Source organism: Cucumis sativus, chromosome 5, assembly GCF_000004075.3.
Source record: "Cucumis sativus cultivar 9930 chromosome 5, Cucumber_9930_V3, whole genome shotgun sequence".
NCBI classification, from domain to species: domain Eukaryota; kingdom Viridiplantae; phylum Streptophyta; class Magnoliopsida; order Cucurbitales; family Cucurbitaceae; genus Cucumis; species Cucumis sativus.
Genome location: NC_026659.2, coordinates 31634479 through 31650591, shown reverse-complemented (window position 1 = coordinate 31650591; position 16113 = coordinate 31634479). Strand labels below are relative to the sequence as shown.

The 16113-nt window shown below is 37.7% G+C and overlaps 5 protein-coding genes and 1 non-coding gene across 7 annotated transcripts; 2 read left to right on the top strand and 4 right to left on the bottom strand.

The window, feature by feature from the left end:
- Nucleotides 1-227: 227 nt before the first annotated feature.
- On the bottom strand, nt 228-5596 carry LOC101208709 (probable serine/threonine-protein kinase At1g09600). 2 transcript variants are annotated; one of them, XM_011657797.2, is made up of 8 exons: nt 4156-5596; nt 3058-3342; nt 2559-2876; nt 2143-2370; nt 1895-1995; nt 1594-1708; nt 1107-1370; nt 228-811 (listed from the first exon to the last, which is right to left on the bottom strand). In XM_011657797.2, the coding sequence occupies exons 1-8, from the start codon at nt 4603-4605 to the stop codon at nt 650-652; spliced, it is 1923 nt and encodes a 640-aa protein (XP_011656099.1). In that variant the 5' UTR covers nt 4606-5596; the 3' UTR covers nt 228-649. The 2 variants fall into 2 exon arrangements, with proteins under 2 accessions (XP_011656099.1, XP_011656100.1); XM_011657798.2 differs by having other exon boundaries at nt 4199-4382.
- A 775-nt stretch (nt 5597-6371) lies between these two features.
- LOC101208468 lies at nt 6372-8356 on the bottom strand. Its single transcript, XM_004141592.3, has 2 exons — nt 6917-8356; nt 6372-6845 (listed from the first exon to the last, which is right to left on the bottom strand). The coding sequence occupies exons 1-2, from the start codon at nt 7925-7927 to the stop codon at nt 6567-6569; spliced, it is 1290 nt and encodes a 429-aa protein (XP_004141640.3). The 5' UTR covers nt 7928-8356; the 3' UTR covers nt 6372-6566.
- Nucleotides 8357-8861: 505 nt separating this feature from the next.
- LOC101206377 (11-beta-hydroxysteroid dehydrogenase-like 5) lies at nt 8862-11240 on the top strand. Its single transcript, XM_004141505.3, has 6 exons — nt 8862-9191; nt 9774-9966; nt 10042-10127; nt 10247-10378; nt 10513-10677; nt 10750-11240. The coding sequence occupies exons 1-6, from the start codon at nt 9009-9011 to the stop codon at nt 11071-11073; spliced, it is 1083 nt and encodes a 360-aa protein (XP_004141553.1). The 5' UTR covers nt 8862-9008; the 3' UTR covers nt 11074-11240.
- On the bottom strand, nt 9298-9371 carry TRNAN-GUU. Its single transcript has one exon. It is a non-coding gene; the product is annotated as a tRNA-Asn (tRNA).
- Nucleotides 11200-13176, bottom strand: LOC101206141. The gene is made up of 3 exons (XM_004141504.3): nt 12640-13176; nt 11626-11886; nt 11200-11519 (listed from the first exon to the last, which is right to left on the bottom strand). Exons 1-3 carry the CDS (start codon nt 13021-13023, stop codon nt 11331-11333), a joined length of 834 nt encoding a protein of 277 aa, XP_004141552.1. The 5' UTR covers nt 13024-13176; the 3' UTR covers nt 11200-11330.
- An 803-nt stretch (nt 13177-13979) lies between these two features.
- Nucleotides 13980-15647, top strand: LOC105435625 (F-box/LRR-repeat protein At3g26922). The gene is made up of 2 exons (XM_011657795.2): nt 13980-15040; nt 15127-15647. Exons 1-2 carry the CDS (start codon nt 14012-14014, stop codon nt 15355-15357), a joined length of 1260 nt encoding a protein of 419 aa, XP_011656097.2. The 5' UTR covers nt 13980-14011; the 3' UTR covers nt 15358-15647.
- Nucleotides 15648-16113: the final 466 nt, after the last annotated feature.

Genomic DNA, 16113 nt, shown 5'->3' with positions numbered 1-16113 from the left:
TAACTTCAAATAAACAATCAACAATAACTAGTTTTAAGATTTATTGAAAAATGACTAAATTTGGTCGTTCACAAGTACTGAATTCAAGAAAGAAGTAGCTGAACTAAACATTAACAGTACTCAACATTGTTGAACGCAATAAATTTGAGCATGCACCCTGGTTAATAGATACCAGTGTCTAATATTTTATAGATGGCTTGAAGTAGGTATTAAAAGAAAGAAGAAGAGATACGTAAAGTTATGTATTATTTTAATGATGTTTTCTTATGAAGCCATTCCCTCTCTCTATACAAACAAACCAATTCCCCACCCTAAGTATTTTGGTAACAACTACACAACAATTCCTCTATCCCTCTGGCCTTATCAACAGTTAGAAGCTGCTCTGTTCTACTTCTGGGGAAAATTTTAAAAACAAAAAAAAAAAAATTAATAAGAAAAAAAGGCTGTAAAATCCCTGAGGTAGATTTAATTATCAATCCTTATTGTTGATTTATATACAACACTAATATCAATATTATATTGGTCAAGGGTTTTTATGGTTCTTTGCAGACAGTGGCAGCATTCAGTTTGAGAGCAGAAGAACCATCTTCTACCTTTAATGTTACCAAAGTTAGTCTTCAATTCTGAGAATTGTCGAATTTGTTCAAAGCTAATCATCGTAACTCTTGGTCGTCTTTGCTTTGTCAAGTCGTGCCTTTCGAAAAGCCTGCTGTATTTGTCTCTCGTGCTCCTTCAGCATGTCTTCAATGGTTCCCCCTGTAGGCACCAATGGTCCTGAGTAGTGTATTCTGTTCTTCTTTTGAACATAACCCTACACAACGCAGGTGTTTAAAGTCAGATTCGATGTCAACAAAAACTGAATGATATATAATAAAGAATATTGCACTTCAATTGTACCAAAAAATAGACAAAACTATTTCTTCTCGAAACTTGTTCTATCTTGTCATTGATTTTCTGTTAATCATGTGTACCAAGAATCTTCAACTTTCTCAAAATTTGAAACTCTACCAGTAGCATACATATGACTTCAAATACAAGCCCCAAGTAAACTTTATACTAATCATGCAAATAAACAACAAACAAATTTATGAGAGATTTCCTCATACCATTCCGGAATCTTTATTAGACACTGAATCTTCCTTCTTAAGAGAAGAGGCTGATAAATCTCCCACTGACCGATGCATCTGAGATTTCTGTGTCTTCAACTCTGCATGATTTCTCAAGGCTCCAGTAGGCTTACCCCATGAACCTGCAACGGTTGGGTGCACCATAGATGTTGAATGGTTGTACCGATTCTGCACAACTCTCGAAGGCTCACCGTCCTCTTGAGGGTTGAATTTCGTACTCGTTTTTTTCGAGATTGGGAGTGCCTGCAGTTTTAGTCCATGAGAAAGATGTGTTATCGGGTGAATAGTGCTGTTTTCAAAAGCAATGTTTTTTAGTGAAATGTTTGATTCCATGAGTCTGCACAACTAAAAGCATTTTTCACAATTCTTTTCAGTACTCGTGGAAAAACTAATGTGCTTGAAGAAGACAGTACTTTCAAAAGTCAACAGACTCGTAGACAAAAAGTTTCCAATTCTTGGCATATACCTTTATAGGAATATCTCCTTGAGTATTGAATTCGGGAGTAGGAACTGCTTTTGTGTCCCTTGAGCCCCTTCTTACTGATTCAGGATGACGTCCCTTCACAGCTTCTGCTTTTTTCCTGAAATTAAGAGATCTGAAAGTATAATGACATCTCCAAAAGGTAGTTTAGTAGCTTTAGTTTCATTTTTTTTCTTCAATCTTCATAAATATTTGGCTAGAAAATACTGTTTTTAAATAAGATGGATTATGAAATAACAAAAAACAAAACACAAGGACAACTAGAGAAACGAGTTTGGAACCGTACTTTCTTTCTTCTTCATTCCGCAGCTTAGCATCGAATTCTTTGCTCGGAGGATATTTTGGTAAGCTTGACGGGTCGCAAGGGAGAGGTTCTGTTCTGAAAAACTGCAGAACCAGACAACTAAATTTTTATAGTATACCAAGCAGCATCATAAGAAACAACACATCAACAAGAAGCACTTTTATTTCAACTCTAGGTAGGGAAAAAAAAAAGAAGTGTATTGAGGTTAATGCACATGATTGTAGACATACCTCACTTCTGAGGGCTAAAGTAGCCGATCCTCTGTGCTCTGGTTCAATAGCAAGTAGTTTATTCACAAGAGCCAGAGCTGAAGGAGGGAAACTTTTAAATGTCTCAGAAAGGCAGCTTTTATAACGGTGTTGAGGTTTGAAGCTGGTTGCATGTGGCAACTTAGTTCTCCGCCAGAACTCCTCAGATGGTGAACCACAGAGCTTAAAAATTTTATGCATTTGCTCCACCTGATAAAAGAATTAACAATTCGAACAACGAAATGAATTTTATGGTGATTTCAAGAGTCCGTATGAGATGCCATGAACAAATAATTAACATATACATACACAATTCCTGAAAACTAAGAACCTAGTGTTTTCTCGCATGTTCTTAAAAATTACAAGAAACTGAACAGGCAACGAGTAGATGATAGAACCTCCGTTCTTCCTGGCATAATAGGTTTTCCAGCAAATAGTTCAGCGACGATACAACCACAGCTCCAGAGATCTATGCCAGGTCCATATTGGGTAGCACCAAGCAAAAGCTCGGGTGCTCTGTACCACAACGTCACAACCCGACTCGTCAATGGCTGCTTTTGATCAGGCTGAAAAAAGGTAGCAAGACCGAAGTCTCCAATCTTGAGCACACCATTATTGTCAACTAGAAGATTTGAACCTTTGATATCCCGGTGCAGAATTCCCCGACTATGACAGTGTTCGAGTCCATGCAGCAATTGTTGCACATAACATTTAATCTGCAAGCACAAAATGGCATACCTTAATTACGATGATTTTAGTTCCTTCAAATGTCGAATCTTTCTATTAGTTCCTTGTTTTCACTACTTTAGATGGCTCAGTTTGAATAAGCATTCATTTTCAAAATGATTCTAGTTCAAGACAAAAATTTCATATGCTCAAGAGAAGCCAAGAAGATACCTGAGCCTCAGTAAACTTATGTCCAGGAACTGCTGCAAGGCCAGCAAGGTCATGCTCCATGTACTCGAAAACAAGGTACAAGCTGCCCGACATTCTGGAAGTGACTAGACTCTCAAGCTTCATAACATTTGGATGATCAAGTTTGCGCAAAATATAAATTTCCCTAGCCATGAAACGGACACTTTCGGGATCCATATTTACAAATCTTACTTTTTTCAGTGCCACGATTTTACCAGTTTCAAGGTCACGAGCTTTATATACACTGCTGTAAGTTCCCTGTCCAATCTGCATACAGTAAACGATACAATGGGAGAATTAGCACATATTGATGCAAAATGAAATAGAGAGACATTTGTGGCAGATGTTATAATGAAATTAAAGAGAAATCACAATATTTCAGAAAAGAGCTCTTTTTCGAAATAATGAAATTAAAGAGAAATCACAATATTTCTTAGTGATCGAGATCCAAATGGAGACATTGAACCTAACCAAGACCCAAATCTCCTCCCAAGTCTCATGAGTCTTCGCGTTTCTGAAAAACATCCTATTTTTCTTAAGTCAAGTATTGCAGACGATTGCTAAGAAAACAGCATGTGAAAAAAATTCTCCCTCTGTTTCAAAAGGGATGAAAGTATACAACCTCAACTTCATCATAGACCAATCTGTTGAGAGCCATTGAGACACCAAAAGTCTCAAAGAATCTATCCTAAATACCCAGGAAATGTCGTACTCAGAATAGACTAGTCTTTAACTTGGAATTCCTATCTACAAGCTCGTGCCGGGGCTATCATGGAGTTGATCTTTTGTATAATATAAGCTGTATATAGCTCGCTCCACCCTTCTTTTAACGGGGCCAATAATGTCTGCATAACACATTATTCTAAGGATAGCTCAACTGGTAAAAGCTATCCTTCATCTTTTCATAGGCTCAAATCCCCGACCCAGTAGTAAGAAATCCATGTGAAGGGAAAGAACATGCTATACAGAACACTAACTAGATTGTAATTCATTATTGTTTAATAAATACAAATAAGAAGCATTAGACTCATATGACTCTAAGGACACGAAGTAAAAGAGAACATAATGAATGAAACTAACTTTATCCAACTTTTCAAAGGAGTCAGCCCGCCGAGGCACCCACCCTTTGATGGCTTCTCCAGCAACAGAAGCTAACCATGAAGGCCATCCAGCCATGACAAGTTCAGTTTCAGCCCCTTTAGACAAGCTAGCTAACCTAAATATGTCAGGCTGCTTTCCACCTACTGAAGCATTATCGTTATTTGCTTTTGCAGCCTTTACAGATTTATTCTCAGATTCATCATCCTCCTTTGCTCGATGGACAGAACCTCCATTGACCTTTGCTTTATGAACAGAACCTCCATTTGCTTTAGATGCCTGCCTTGTCAACTGAATCTCTAACAACATATCCTCTCTTTTTGAGGGAGAAGGGGCAACCAACTGGACTGATGATTTGTTCAATTCTTTTTCAGGCTCTTTATGACTGCTATCCTCTGGTTCTGAGGAATCTCTTGAGCAAATACAGCCCATACTCCCTCAAATTTTCCACTCTGTTTCCTCACGTTTATTCAACAACGTTTTCTACCATTGATAAACCTGCATTCTCCTGGGAAACCCCAAAGTTTCCCCTCTCTGTCAAAACATTTACACCCTTGTCATCAATCTTCTGTTTCTTCAACCCTCAAATATCCTCAATACCTTGGCATCAATTCTAACAAATTCCAGATTGAACCGAACACAAATTCAAGAATTCCCCAACAAATATTTCTAGAAATTCAATATGCCAAGCATCTGGGAAGAGAAAATGACACCCTGAATGCGCATGAAACAACAATGATCCCACGGATTGCAGAGATAACACAAGAAAACAAAAACCCAGATTAGAAATCCTCTTCCCTGATCAGAAAAACCCAGAAAAGGATTCTGGGTCGAAAAAAGAAAAGAAAAAGAATTAATAACCACGTCGTTGAGGAAATAAGAGAAAGAGAAGGGAAATGGAGGAGGGAAAATAGAAAGAGAAACAAAAAGAGAAAAATGGAAAGGGGAAAGGGGAAAGGGGAAAGGGGAATATTGAAACTGAATGTGATTTGGCAAAAGGGGGAGAGAGAGAGAGTTGAAGTGGGTAGTGATGAGGTCCTAGAAATGCGAAGGACCAAGCATGTTTGGGGTTTGACAGAGTGGCTAGGCTGCCAGAGCTTTTCTTTTCTTCTGTTGTGAAAGATGAAAACAGAAAAGGAATGTGAGCAGTTGAGAAGGAGGCGTAGATTTTGCAAGGAATACAATAGAAAAAGATTGTTGAACCCTTCCATTGACAGTGAGGAAGAAGAAGAGAAGAATTTTTGGGGTCTTGTTTCTTCTCTTTGCGTGCAATGCCGCAAGACGTGCATTCCAGTACTGTCGTGCTCAAAATTCAAATCCTCTCGATTCAACTAACTTCCATGGCTGCTCTATTCTTGGAAAATTCATTCTTCAAAGAAAATCTTACAAAAATCATTTCTTTTTTTATGGATACATAAAAATCCGCTTTAGTGAAGATTTAGAATGTTCCTGTGAAAGCGTGGATGTGAATGGACATTTTATTTAAATAATTAATAAATAAGCCTTCTTCCCTTCTTTATTTTTACAAAAAAAAAATAGCAACAATAAATAAATTAAATTATGAGAATTAAATTGTCCAATGTCACCAAAACAAAATTCTCTTTTATAAAAAATTATAAATATAGCAAAACCAAATGATTATATGAAAATGAAAAAAGCTATATATCTATGCTTGCTTTGAATTGAGAAGACTAAATGTGTAATGAATATTGATAAGCTATCAAAATGTCATAGAGCTTTGACTTGAGTACATATTAAACACTTTGAAATTGTATTTAGAACGAGTGTGTGATAGAACAATGAATTATATTCAACTCAATCATATAGAAATTAGCCAAAATAAACATATCTTGTATTGTATTATCAGATATTACATCAGTTTTCACTGTGCAGTATAGTATTAGTGTGGATATTTATATCAAATTTTCTTTTACTTAGAGCTTTTAAATTAATGGATGATGATATCTGAACACAAAGACATCCATATCCTTAGATATCTGGAAACCACAAACCTCTTCCCTTTGTATTCTTTTAGATAAAACTCCCTAAAGAGAAGATATCAGTTTGCAAGCATTTGTGGTTAGTCTCTCCAAGTGCCCCCCCACCTCTCTCATGCATCTCACCACCTGTTGTTTTTGCACTCGACTTTTTGACTTGATTAGTAAAATTATATTGGTTTTCACAACAATATTATAAACTAGACAAAAGGCCAACTAATATGAACAAACTGATAAACAGAACAAAAAAAAACCCATCTGATATTACATTAGATAATCCTCCTACTCTAAGTTAGACATTGCTAATTTTTGTACATCAAAGAAGTAAAATATAATAATATGCACATCATCATTCCTAATATAACACAACAGGGAAAAGAAACGTCGTTTGTTGTATTAGCAGGGATTGCATAAACGTTGGCTCAAATACACAAGATGCCAAGTAAGAGCCATCAGAGTGAGCAAGTTCAACAATGACGAATATGAATTCAACTTCTTTAGCCTCTTGTTCAACCCCACAATTCTGGACTTCACCACCTCTCGATCTACAACTTGTGTGGGTGTGCTACTTGTTATTGCTGGAGAATTATCAATCACATTCCCAGTTTCTTCCCTGGCTATGTCCTCTATTCCTCTTCCTTCTTCCTTCTCAATTTTTAATCTCTCAAACATTACCTGCACAGTAACAAATATAATATAATACACAACAACAGGACATTAGGACATGGTAAGGAGTCAGAAGATACCTTAGTGGCTCGAGGCTCCATGTAGAGAGAATTGGCAAAAATCATCAAAAGTGCAGCTACAAGAACATATCCTTGAACCACTTCACTATTTTTCGGAATTGGAAACGTCCATTCTGTGCGGCTGAATAGATGCCCCAACAGAGCCATCCCAATGCAAGAAGCCATGGCCTTAAAATACACAGGATATATCTTGCTCTGTACCACACCCAACTGTTGTCTTGGCAGCACACTCGCCAACACATAGCTAGAAATGAAGGTAACCCACACACCCATTCCTAAAGCCATTGTAAATCCCAACAAACCCAACGCATCCATACCAAAACCCAAGTGCCTAAATAAATAATCTATTACCTTAAATCCTCTATCAACTAAACCCATCAAATTCTCCTTCAGCTTGTTTTCCCCTGTTTTTATCTTCTCCCCTGTTTCCTTTGCCACCCGTTCAGCGCCTTTCACAACCTTTTCTTCTCTTGATTTGGCCATTTCCAATGTTTCCTTCGCACCCTCTTTCAATTTTCCTTTGGCTTCATCAAATGTTTCCTTCGCACCCTCTTTCAATTTTCCTTTGGCTTCATCAAATGTTTCCTTTGCACCCTCTTTCAATTTGTCTTTAGCTCCATCAAATGCATCGGTGACAGACTCTCCAACGTCGTGGGCTTCTTGCGCCGTCTCCGTAACCATGACTTTAGCTTTCTCCACAGCGCTGGCTACTTTATGCTTACATTTTCCGTAGACATCGCAAATAAGATCTTTGGTGCGGTGTCTTTCGGAGTTTTTAGCATCTTGGTCGGGTTCGGAAGAGATGGAAACTTTCGTATTGTGTTGACCTTGGTCGTCGTACTCAACCACAACCATTCGATGGCCTTCCTTAACGATAACATTTTGCGGAGGAGGAGGAGGAGACCAGAGTCCGGCGGCAGTGAAAGTAGTGACGATGAGAAACATAGCGAATAGGTTGGTCATATTGAAGCAAAGTGTTGAGAAGAGATTTGGATGAAGAACAAAATACATTTACATATGAAGTAATTGGAAGAAGATTTATGTTGAGAGCGATGGAGGTGTCATGTAAGAGAGACAGATGTTTCAACCATACACTTCAACGTGTTGAGTTAAAGAAGAACAAGTCATACGTGTCTCAATAAACCTCTAACACGTGTTGGCTCTTCCCCATTTCCACTAATGTGAAATGCGTCAACCAACTGAAGCTGACCAAACTTTTGTTCGGAGTGACGACGGTGAAGTACTTCCGGCGAAAGAAGAGAAGGAAAAACGTTCTGTTTTCTTGAGAGTTTGGAATAGGTGGGAGTAAGAAAGAGAACAAAATTAGTTGTTTGTTTTATAAATTTATTTTGGAGAAAGTTACCATTGACTGTAGCTTTGAGCATCAATGAGATGTGATTAAAACATCATTGGTGTCGATAGTGGAATGATCTGTGATCTAATGTAAGAGTTTTGTGTTAGGTAAACTAACAAACTTATTTTGTTTCCATCACTTTCCATCCAACTTTCTTTTTTCACCGTTTTCATACTTTATAGTCTCACTTTTAATCTTCCCAGAGGAATTAGAGGGACCTTATTGCTTTAATACAAAGGGACCAAGGTGGATTGGGTGGATTTTAATTTGGAGAGTTACATCTATTTACGAACCTCCTTTAGACATCCCCAAGAGATGACATGCATCATAGAGGTGGGTGACGCGTGGAGGGACTGAATATCATTTCGACCTTTGATGCTTTTTTCCTTTTTTGTTTAGTTCCATCTAAAGGATTGTAAAGAGAGTTTGTTTCATCATAAACCCCAAACATATATTTTGATCTTTTAAGATAAAACTTTGAGAAGAAAAGAAAAAATCGAAATACTGAATGATTGTTTGAAGGCATTTGTAGCAGTCCCTCCACGTGTCTTCCAGCTCTCTCATGCATGTCACCACCTGTTCTCTCTTCAAACTAATCCCCACTCCATTTTCACACACTAGCTACTCACTACTCTTTACTCTTTAGTTTCTTCCGTTTTTGGGTATTGGAATTGGGACGATTTTAGTTATATTTCTCAGCTGGTTTGATTTGTTTGTGTAAAAGAGGAAAAAAGAGAGATGGAGTTGATAAACTCGTTTTTGAATGTGGTGGTGCCACCGGCGAGTTTGTTCATGCTGGCTTTCTCCTGGCCGGCATTGTCATTCATCAGTGCTTGTGAATGGATTTATAATTCCTTCAATACTGAAGATATGGAAGATAAAGTCGTGATTATCACTGGAGCTTCCTCTGGCATTGGAGAGGTACTATCAACACTACCCTTAATTGTGAATTCCTTCCTATATACCCTTTTTCCATTAAGATTTAGATTTAGAAAAATGGGTAGAAGGGGCAAAAAGTAATCCTTTTCGCTAGAAGGAGGGCTTGAACCTCCGACCTTGTGGTTAACAGCCACACGCTCTAACCAACTGAGCTATTCCAGCATCCTTTGATCCATAGATTACTTTACAACATTAAGTACTTAATATAGTTCATTAGTTGGTAAATCAATTTGGTTCTCCATCAGTTTTCAATCTAAATCACTACTTGATTAAAGTTTAGGGAATAAATTTTTAACATAATTTTTCTTTTAAGGTATGAAATTTCTGTGAATCCATGTCAGAAACCTCTTACAACTTAGTTGAACAGTTGAGGGAGGAGAGATTCAAAATTTTGATTACTTTGTCAATAGACTTTGTTAAGAAAAATACTTGGTGCAAAGTTACATCCATGTGCTCTGACCGTATAATATATATATGTAATTTTAACTTTTTGTTTCGTGTGCCATTAAGAAAATGGATGCATCAACATCTGTAGTTTATGTTAAATGAAATGTGAAAATGCAGCAAATAGCTTATGAGTATGCAAAGAGGAAGGCGAATCTGATGCTGGTGGCGAGGAGGGAGAATAGACTACGAATGATAAGTGAGAATGCTAGGTTTATAGGAGCTAAAAGAGTTTTGATTATGGCCGCTGATGTTGTTAAAGAAGATGACTGTCGACGATTTGTTTCCGAAACTATTCAGTACTTTGGTCGAGGTTGTATCCTATCTCCCTTCTTCCCTTCTTATTATTATTGTTGTTGATCTTTTTGCAACTCTTCTTCTTGTGCAGTGGATCATCTTGTAAATACTGCAAGTTTGGGGCATACATTCTACTTTGAGGAAGTTACCGATACATCGATATTTCCTCATTTGATGGTATGGCATGATGACCCAATAAATCGAAGTTGGGGTCTTGAGAGAAGATTATCAAATGTTCATAAAATCTTTGCTTTGCCTTCTAACTAGTATTTGGCTAATGGTGTTTCATAATGCAGGATATAAACTTTTGGGGAAATGTTTATCCAACTCTGGTGGCTCTTCCATACCTTCGTCAAAGTAATGGTCGAGTCATTGTTAACGCATCGGTCGAGACGTGGTTGCCTCTGCCACGAATGAGTCTGTACTCTGTGAGTTCACAATTATTCACTATCAATAGCCTCTCTCTGGGAACATAACATATCCATTTTCGAATAAATAAGTCTCCATTAGATTTGTTGATTCATGATCATTTGATGTTAGTCTTGATTTCGATTATAAACAGGCTGCAAAGGCAGCACTGGTGAACTTCTACGAGACATTGAGGTTTGAAGTGAAAGATGATGTTGGGATAACAATTGCTACACATGGTTGGATTGGTAGTGAAATGACCCGAGGAAAGTTCATGGTAGAAGAAGGTGCAGAAATGCAACGGAAGGAAGAAAGAGAGGTAAAACAAAACAGCTCTTTAGCTTGGCCAATCTATCAATGATCGATTAATGGTGTACATTTTTCCATTCAGGTGCATGTGGCTGGGGGCCCGGTTGAGGAGTTTGCAAAGTTGATTGTGTCAGGGGCATGTCGGGGAAATACATATGTGAAGTACCCAAGCTGGTATGATGTCTTCCTGCTATACAGGATGTTTGCACCTAATGTCCTGAACTGGACATTCAGGTTTCTACTTTCTGCTAATGGTTCGAGGAGGACGTCCCTTGTTGGGACAGGAATGCCTGTATATGAAGGCAGTGCGAGCGGGAGGCCTGTTTTGGAGGGAGCGTCGCCTAGACGACTACTGCTTCCTGCTAATTCACCACAAAGCAGCCCACAGGCCCAGAAGCTAGAATGAAAACCTTTCTTGCATAGAGGTTACTGCTGATTTTGCTATAAAATCTTGTATATGAATGTTTTGCTCTTCTGATTTTATATGATTGCCAGTTTAATAAACAGTATGCTTTTGAGGTCATCTGTAAACTTCAATAAAAGAATGGAACATTTTTTTTCTTTTTGCTTCAACAAGAGCCATCTAATTTCTTGCTGTGTATATGTATAGTATACAAGAACAGATACTGGTACTTCCCAACCGGAAAAAAACTGAACTTACATCTATTTGAAAGCGTCTGAAACAGAATAAATGAAGTCCAAGAAACCAGTTCCCTTGAGAAGACCCTTACCAGTTAGGAGCTCAAAATCTAACAATAACAAGAAGCCAATCACTGCCGCCTTTCCATTTATCACTTCATTCTTTCCAGTGAAACCAAACCCTTCAAGATCTTCATCAACCACCATTCTCACCTTGAACAAAACACAAGGCAGAAGTTCAAGAACTGAAGAAAACTATGGGAAAGGAAAAAAAAAGAACGGATTCGATTTGTCTTAGGGTTCAGCATTCTCTAGTTACCTCGTCCACATTGACATCAGTTGCAGTTACACCAGGTTGAGCTTTCCCACTGAAGACAATCTCAGCAGATGAATCTGATATTACATTTCCTCTCATGTTGATATAGATGTTATTTTCATCAGTTTTAACAGCGTATATGAAAAGCTTCCTTAAGGCTGGTGTGAGGACCCTGAGGACTGGGTTCTTTGGATACCATTCCTTTATTTCTCCAGTTTGGAGGTCAAATGTGCTATCTGTCGTTGGACAGACAATACAGCCATCCTGAGTCGGGAAAGAGTGATCATTCAATGAAGTGTTCTAAATTGCAAGCATATATTATAACTCATTACTGTTTGAAAAACTAAATGGTGATAAATATTAAGAACATTGGAGTCTTAAAAGAGTATAAAAACACACTTTTCGGAGAAACCCATCTGACAGATACACATAAGTTGGTTTGAATACTTATATTCAAATCACTAAATAATAGACTTAAAAAGTACTTATCAAGGGAAAGAACATCTAAAAGTTAATTTCCACCATGCAGTGCCAAAATTTTGAGATTATGATAGCATACATCTCTACTGTAGGAGGTCTATTAGGTTAAATCAAGCTTGATCCACACTGTACACATGAGAATAAAATTTCGATTATATGAGGCTTTTAAATGAAATCAGTTTGACCCAATTGACAGTATCAAACCATTGCAAGGAAAAGGAGGGATCTACTGTCCAAACTCGACTAAAGCAGAATGGGCTTTTTCAAACTTCGTTGCTTGAAAAAGGAGTATTGAAATACTTTGTTGAATCCAATAATGAACATAATCTTCTCTAAATCAGGACCAATTGAGAGCTCATCATCCTTACATTTTTATCTAGTAACCGTAGGAAATAAGGAATGCAAAGTAGCAAAAGAATAATCAATAGTTCAAGTGTGTGCAACCAACATATCCAAGTCCAGAAAGCACACAGATTTGAAATAAGGAGTTCTTAGTTCTCGATAAAAATCAGAGAAGTCAGAAGCAAAAAATTTAACCTTAGTGAGCTTAGCATTGAGGAGGCCTTCAGTGTAAGCACCTTCAGCAGGGGAGCGATTCTCAATAGCAAAAATCCTATCCTTATACCAAAGAAGCAAAATAGTTTCACCGCCCTGAATAATCACGCGCCGCTCCCCTCTGGGCAGCGCCGACAACGGAACCACCGGCACCCAGTTACCAGAGGCGGAAGATTCCTCGGCCACCGAGATCTCGGAGGCTTTGCAGGAGATTTTCCGGGCAAGGGGCAGAGGAGAAGCGAAAAGGGAGCGGTGAAGGGCGGGTTTGAGAAGGGGCAGTGCGGCGGTGCAAGGAGCGGAGATGGGGTGGATCCGGCGGAATGTGGAGGCAAAATGGGAAGTGAAATTAGTGGAATTGAGGGCCATTGGAAGGTGGAAGTGGAAGAAAAATGGAGAGGGAGAGTGATGGTGAGAGAAGAAGCAGGGGAGGAGAGAGAGAGAGAGAAAATGGAGGATTTTCCATTGACGACCACATGAAATGGATAACAAAAGGGTCAATGAAAAAGGAGGGCCAGTAATGAGAAGAAAGGTGATTTGAATATCGATCAATATGTGCACCAAATTTTTATACGTTGTGTGATTGGTTTCGCATGGACCCTCAAGTTTTGTTGTTCATGCAACATCTTGAGTTCCACGTCTCCCTTAAAACTATCATATTTCCTCTTCTACACTTCTAAACTTTCCAACCTCAATTTCTTTTTATCAAGGTAGGGATTTTATACTTTATCTTGTTACAAAACGTCACACCAAAACAAAATTTGGAATGAATGAGTTTCGAAGTGAGTCTGAAGGACCCCTATGACAGAGTAGTATGAAATCTATTATATTAACATGTGGAATGAATGAGTTTCGAAGTGAAAAGAAAGTCTTTCCTCCGTCCCTCTGACTTGTTTATATTCATAGTAAGAACTTCTGCTCCGCTTCTTTGCTTCTTCATACTTCCAATTGTAGGAAAAAGAAAGAATTCTCCTTTCCATTTAAGAAGCGAGAAAAAGGGAAATGATCATTGATCATAGACCCACTCACACGCTTCTTACCAACTAGGTAACAATATGTAACGACATTAACTGTTTCTCTTAAATGTTTGGATCGACTGGTTAATAGTTGTTGAGTTAACATTGTATCGAAAGAGTAACGAAATAACGAAATTCTAACAACTATTTTTAAGAAGTCTTTTTTTTTTATAGGATTAAATCTTTTAAACTATTTTTATTACTTGTGTAATTTAAAACATTTTTTCTATAAATTACACATTTTTCAACAATTGCCTTAATAATTAACCCTAAAACGTCATCTCCTTGCAATTATATCAAAGTTTAAAGTTTAAACCGCACTCACACAGCACCAACTCTTCATGACCTCCATCATCTCTTCCATAGCTCCAAATTACCAGACTATGATCCAAGAAAAAGAAGGGAAGATGGAAGAAGACAGGATTAGCCTCTTACCAAATGACATTCTCCATCAAATTCTCTCCTCTATGGATACTCAAACTCTCATCAAAACTACTTCACTCTTATCAAAAAGATGGTCAAATCTTTGGACTTCAATCCCAACTTTACTCTTCGACTTTCCCTCCTTCTCATGCCCTCATTTGAATCGTCAACGGGAAAGATGCTTCCGTCGTTTCATCAAACGGGTTTTGTCCCATCGCCGTATGCATCTTACTTCACTCTCTAAGGTCAACAAAATAACTATGTTTTTCGCCACCGAACCCATAGGTTGCCGTGCTAGGGGCGAAGAATTGACTGAGACACAAAGGTTCGCCAAGGAAGACCAACTAGTTTTCAAACTATTGTTTTATTTCGCTGCATTGAACAATGTCGAAGACCTCTCCATCGACGGCGGGGATTTGGATTTTTCGAATTGGTGTCGCCATTTTACGACATGTCGTTCCCTAAAGCTCTCAGGGTACTACGAGGGCATATGGGTTCCTCATAGTTTCGAATTCTTGAAGTCTCTTGAGATTGAAAATTTCTATACAGATTTCTTTTTCGATGAATTTGAAGACGGCATGTTACCCGATTATCCACTTCTTGAACGTTTGATTCTACGAGGCTCTTGTTTCGAACATCTAGACATCTGTGCTCCAAAACTTGAGTACTTGGAATTGGGAATTCTATCTTGTCGTGAATATAGATGCGGCATAGAGATCTCTTTGTGTACTCCTAATCTGAGATTTGTCAAATTAGATAATATTGTGCCTTGTTTGGACTCTACTGATGATTTTCTGTCTTTACAAAAAGTTGAATTTTCTCTGGATTATAAAATACCAATGCTTGACATGTATGAGATAGAGAATGAAATTGTAGAACATCTAAGAAGTGTGTTTTATCTACTTCAAAAGGCAAATTCAATAGTGATTAATACTGTTGCTGTGGAGGTATTATTCATATATACATGTGGTTTGATTATATATTCTTTTTGTTGTAACAATGTTCAACTTTTTGAACTTTTGTTTGGTTTCAGGATCTTTCGGAGTATGTTATTATTCCTTCTACACTGAAAGATGAAAGCTTCATGTTTGAAAAATTGAGGGAGTTGAGGGTTAGGGAGGGAGGCGTTTGTGAAAGTGATATTGAGAAGTCAAATGAAATCTTGAACAAATTGCTAAACAACAGCCCTTCTATGGAGACATGGTATGTTCAGGAGCATTTGGAATATGGATTTGTTAAAACACTACTTTATACTAGGATTTAAGACCATCGTTTTACTACTATCTTTTTAGGATTTTGGATGTTAGGTTTTGAATTCTTGGAGTTGCTTTGTTTGGTTTGAATTTTAGCTATGACCACACACTCCAATTGCTCAGTTCTGAAGAACAGTAACTGAGGTAGCTTTTTTTTCTTTTTTTGTATGTATATATTTGTTTAGAACGAGAAGTTTGTTTTGGTCTGTCTTTGAAAATAGAAAGAAGTTTGTATTGGCCTATCATATCATCTCTTCAACTCTTGATTAAACAATTTGAATGATCCTTTCGTGACGTCAAATTTGCGTGAAATTATCAAAATTCTCTCATAAATCACTATTTTCCTTTTTTGCACTCACTTGGTCGTGCTCTCTCTTCCTTTTCTGGCTCGTGAATCACTATTCTCTCTATCTCTCACTCTTCGGTTTCTTACTCGTAAATCACTTTTCTTTCTCTACATCTCTAGCTCTTTGGGTCTCACTCTCGCCCTCTCTTGTGAGAGCTTATTTAATATGTTGGGTCTCCCTAGAACAAAGAAGTTACATTCCACTTTTTAAGTGTTGTTACATATTTGTTTAAGTCCTTATTTCCCTAGTTCCCCGGTGCAAATGTAGGTTGGGATATTGTTTTAATGATCTCCACATTAAGACTTTAAGTAGCAAATGAAGTGAAGAGATCAATTTAAAACGATAATATAAATCTTAAAATAACATAAATTATGTGGATGACCATGAAAATACGTCTTTTAGGGTATCCACCAATAAGAG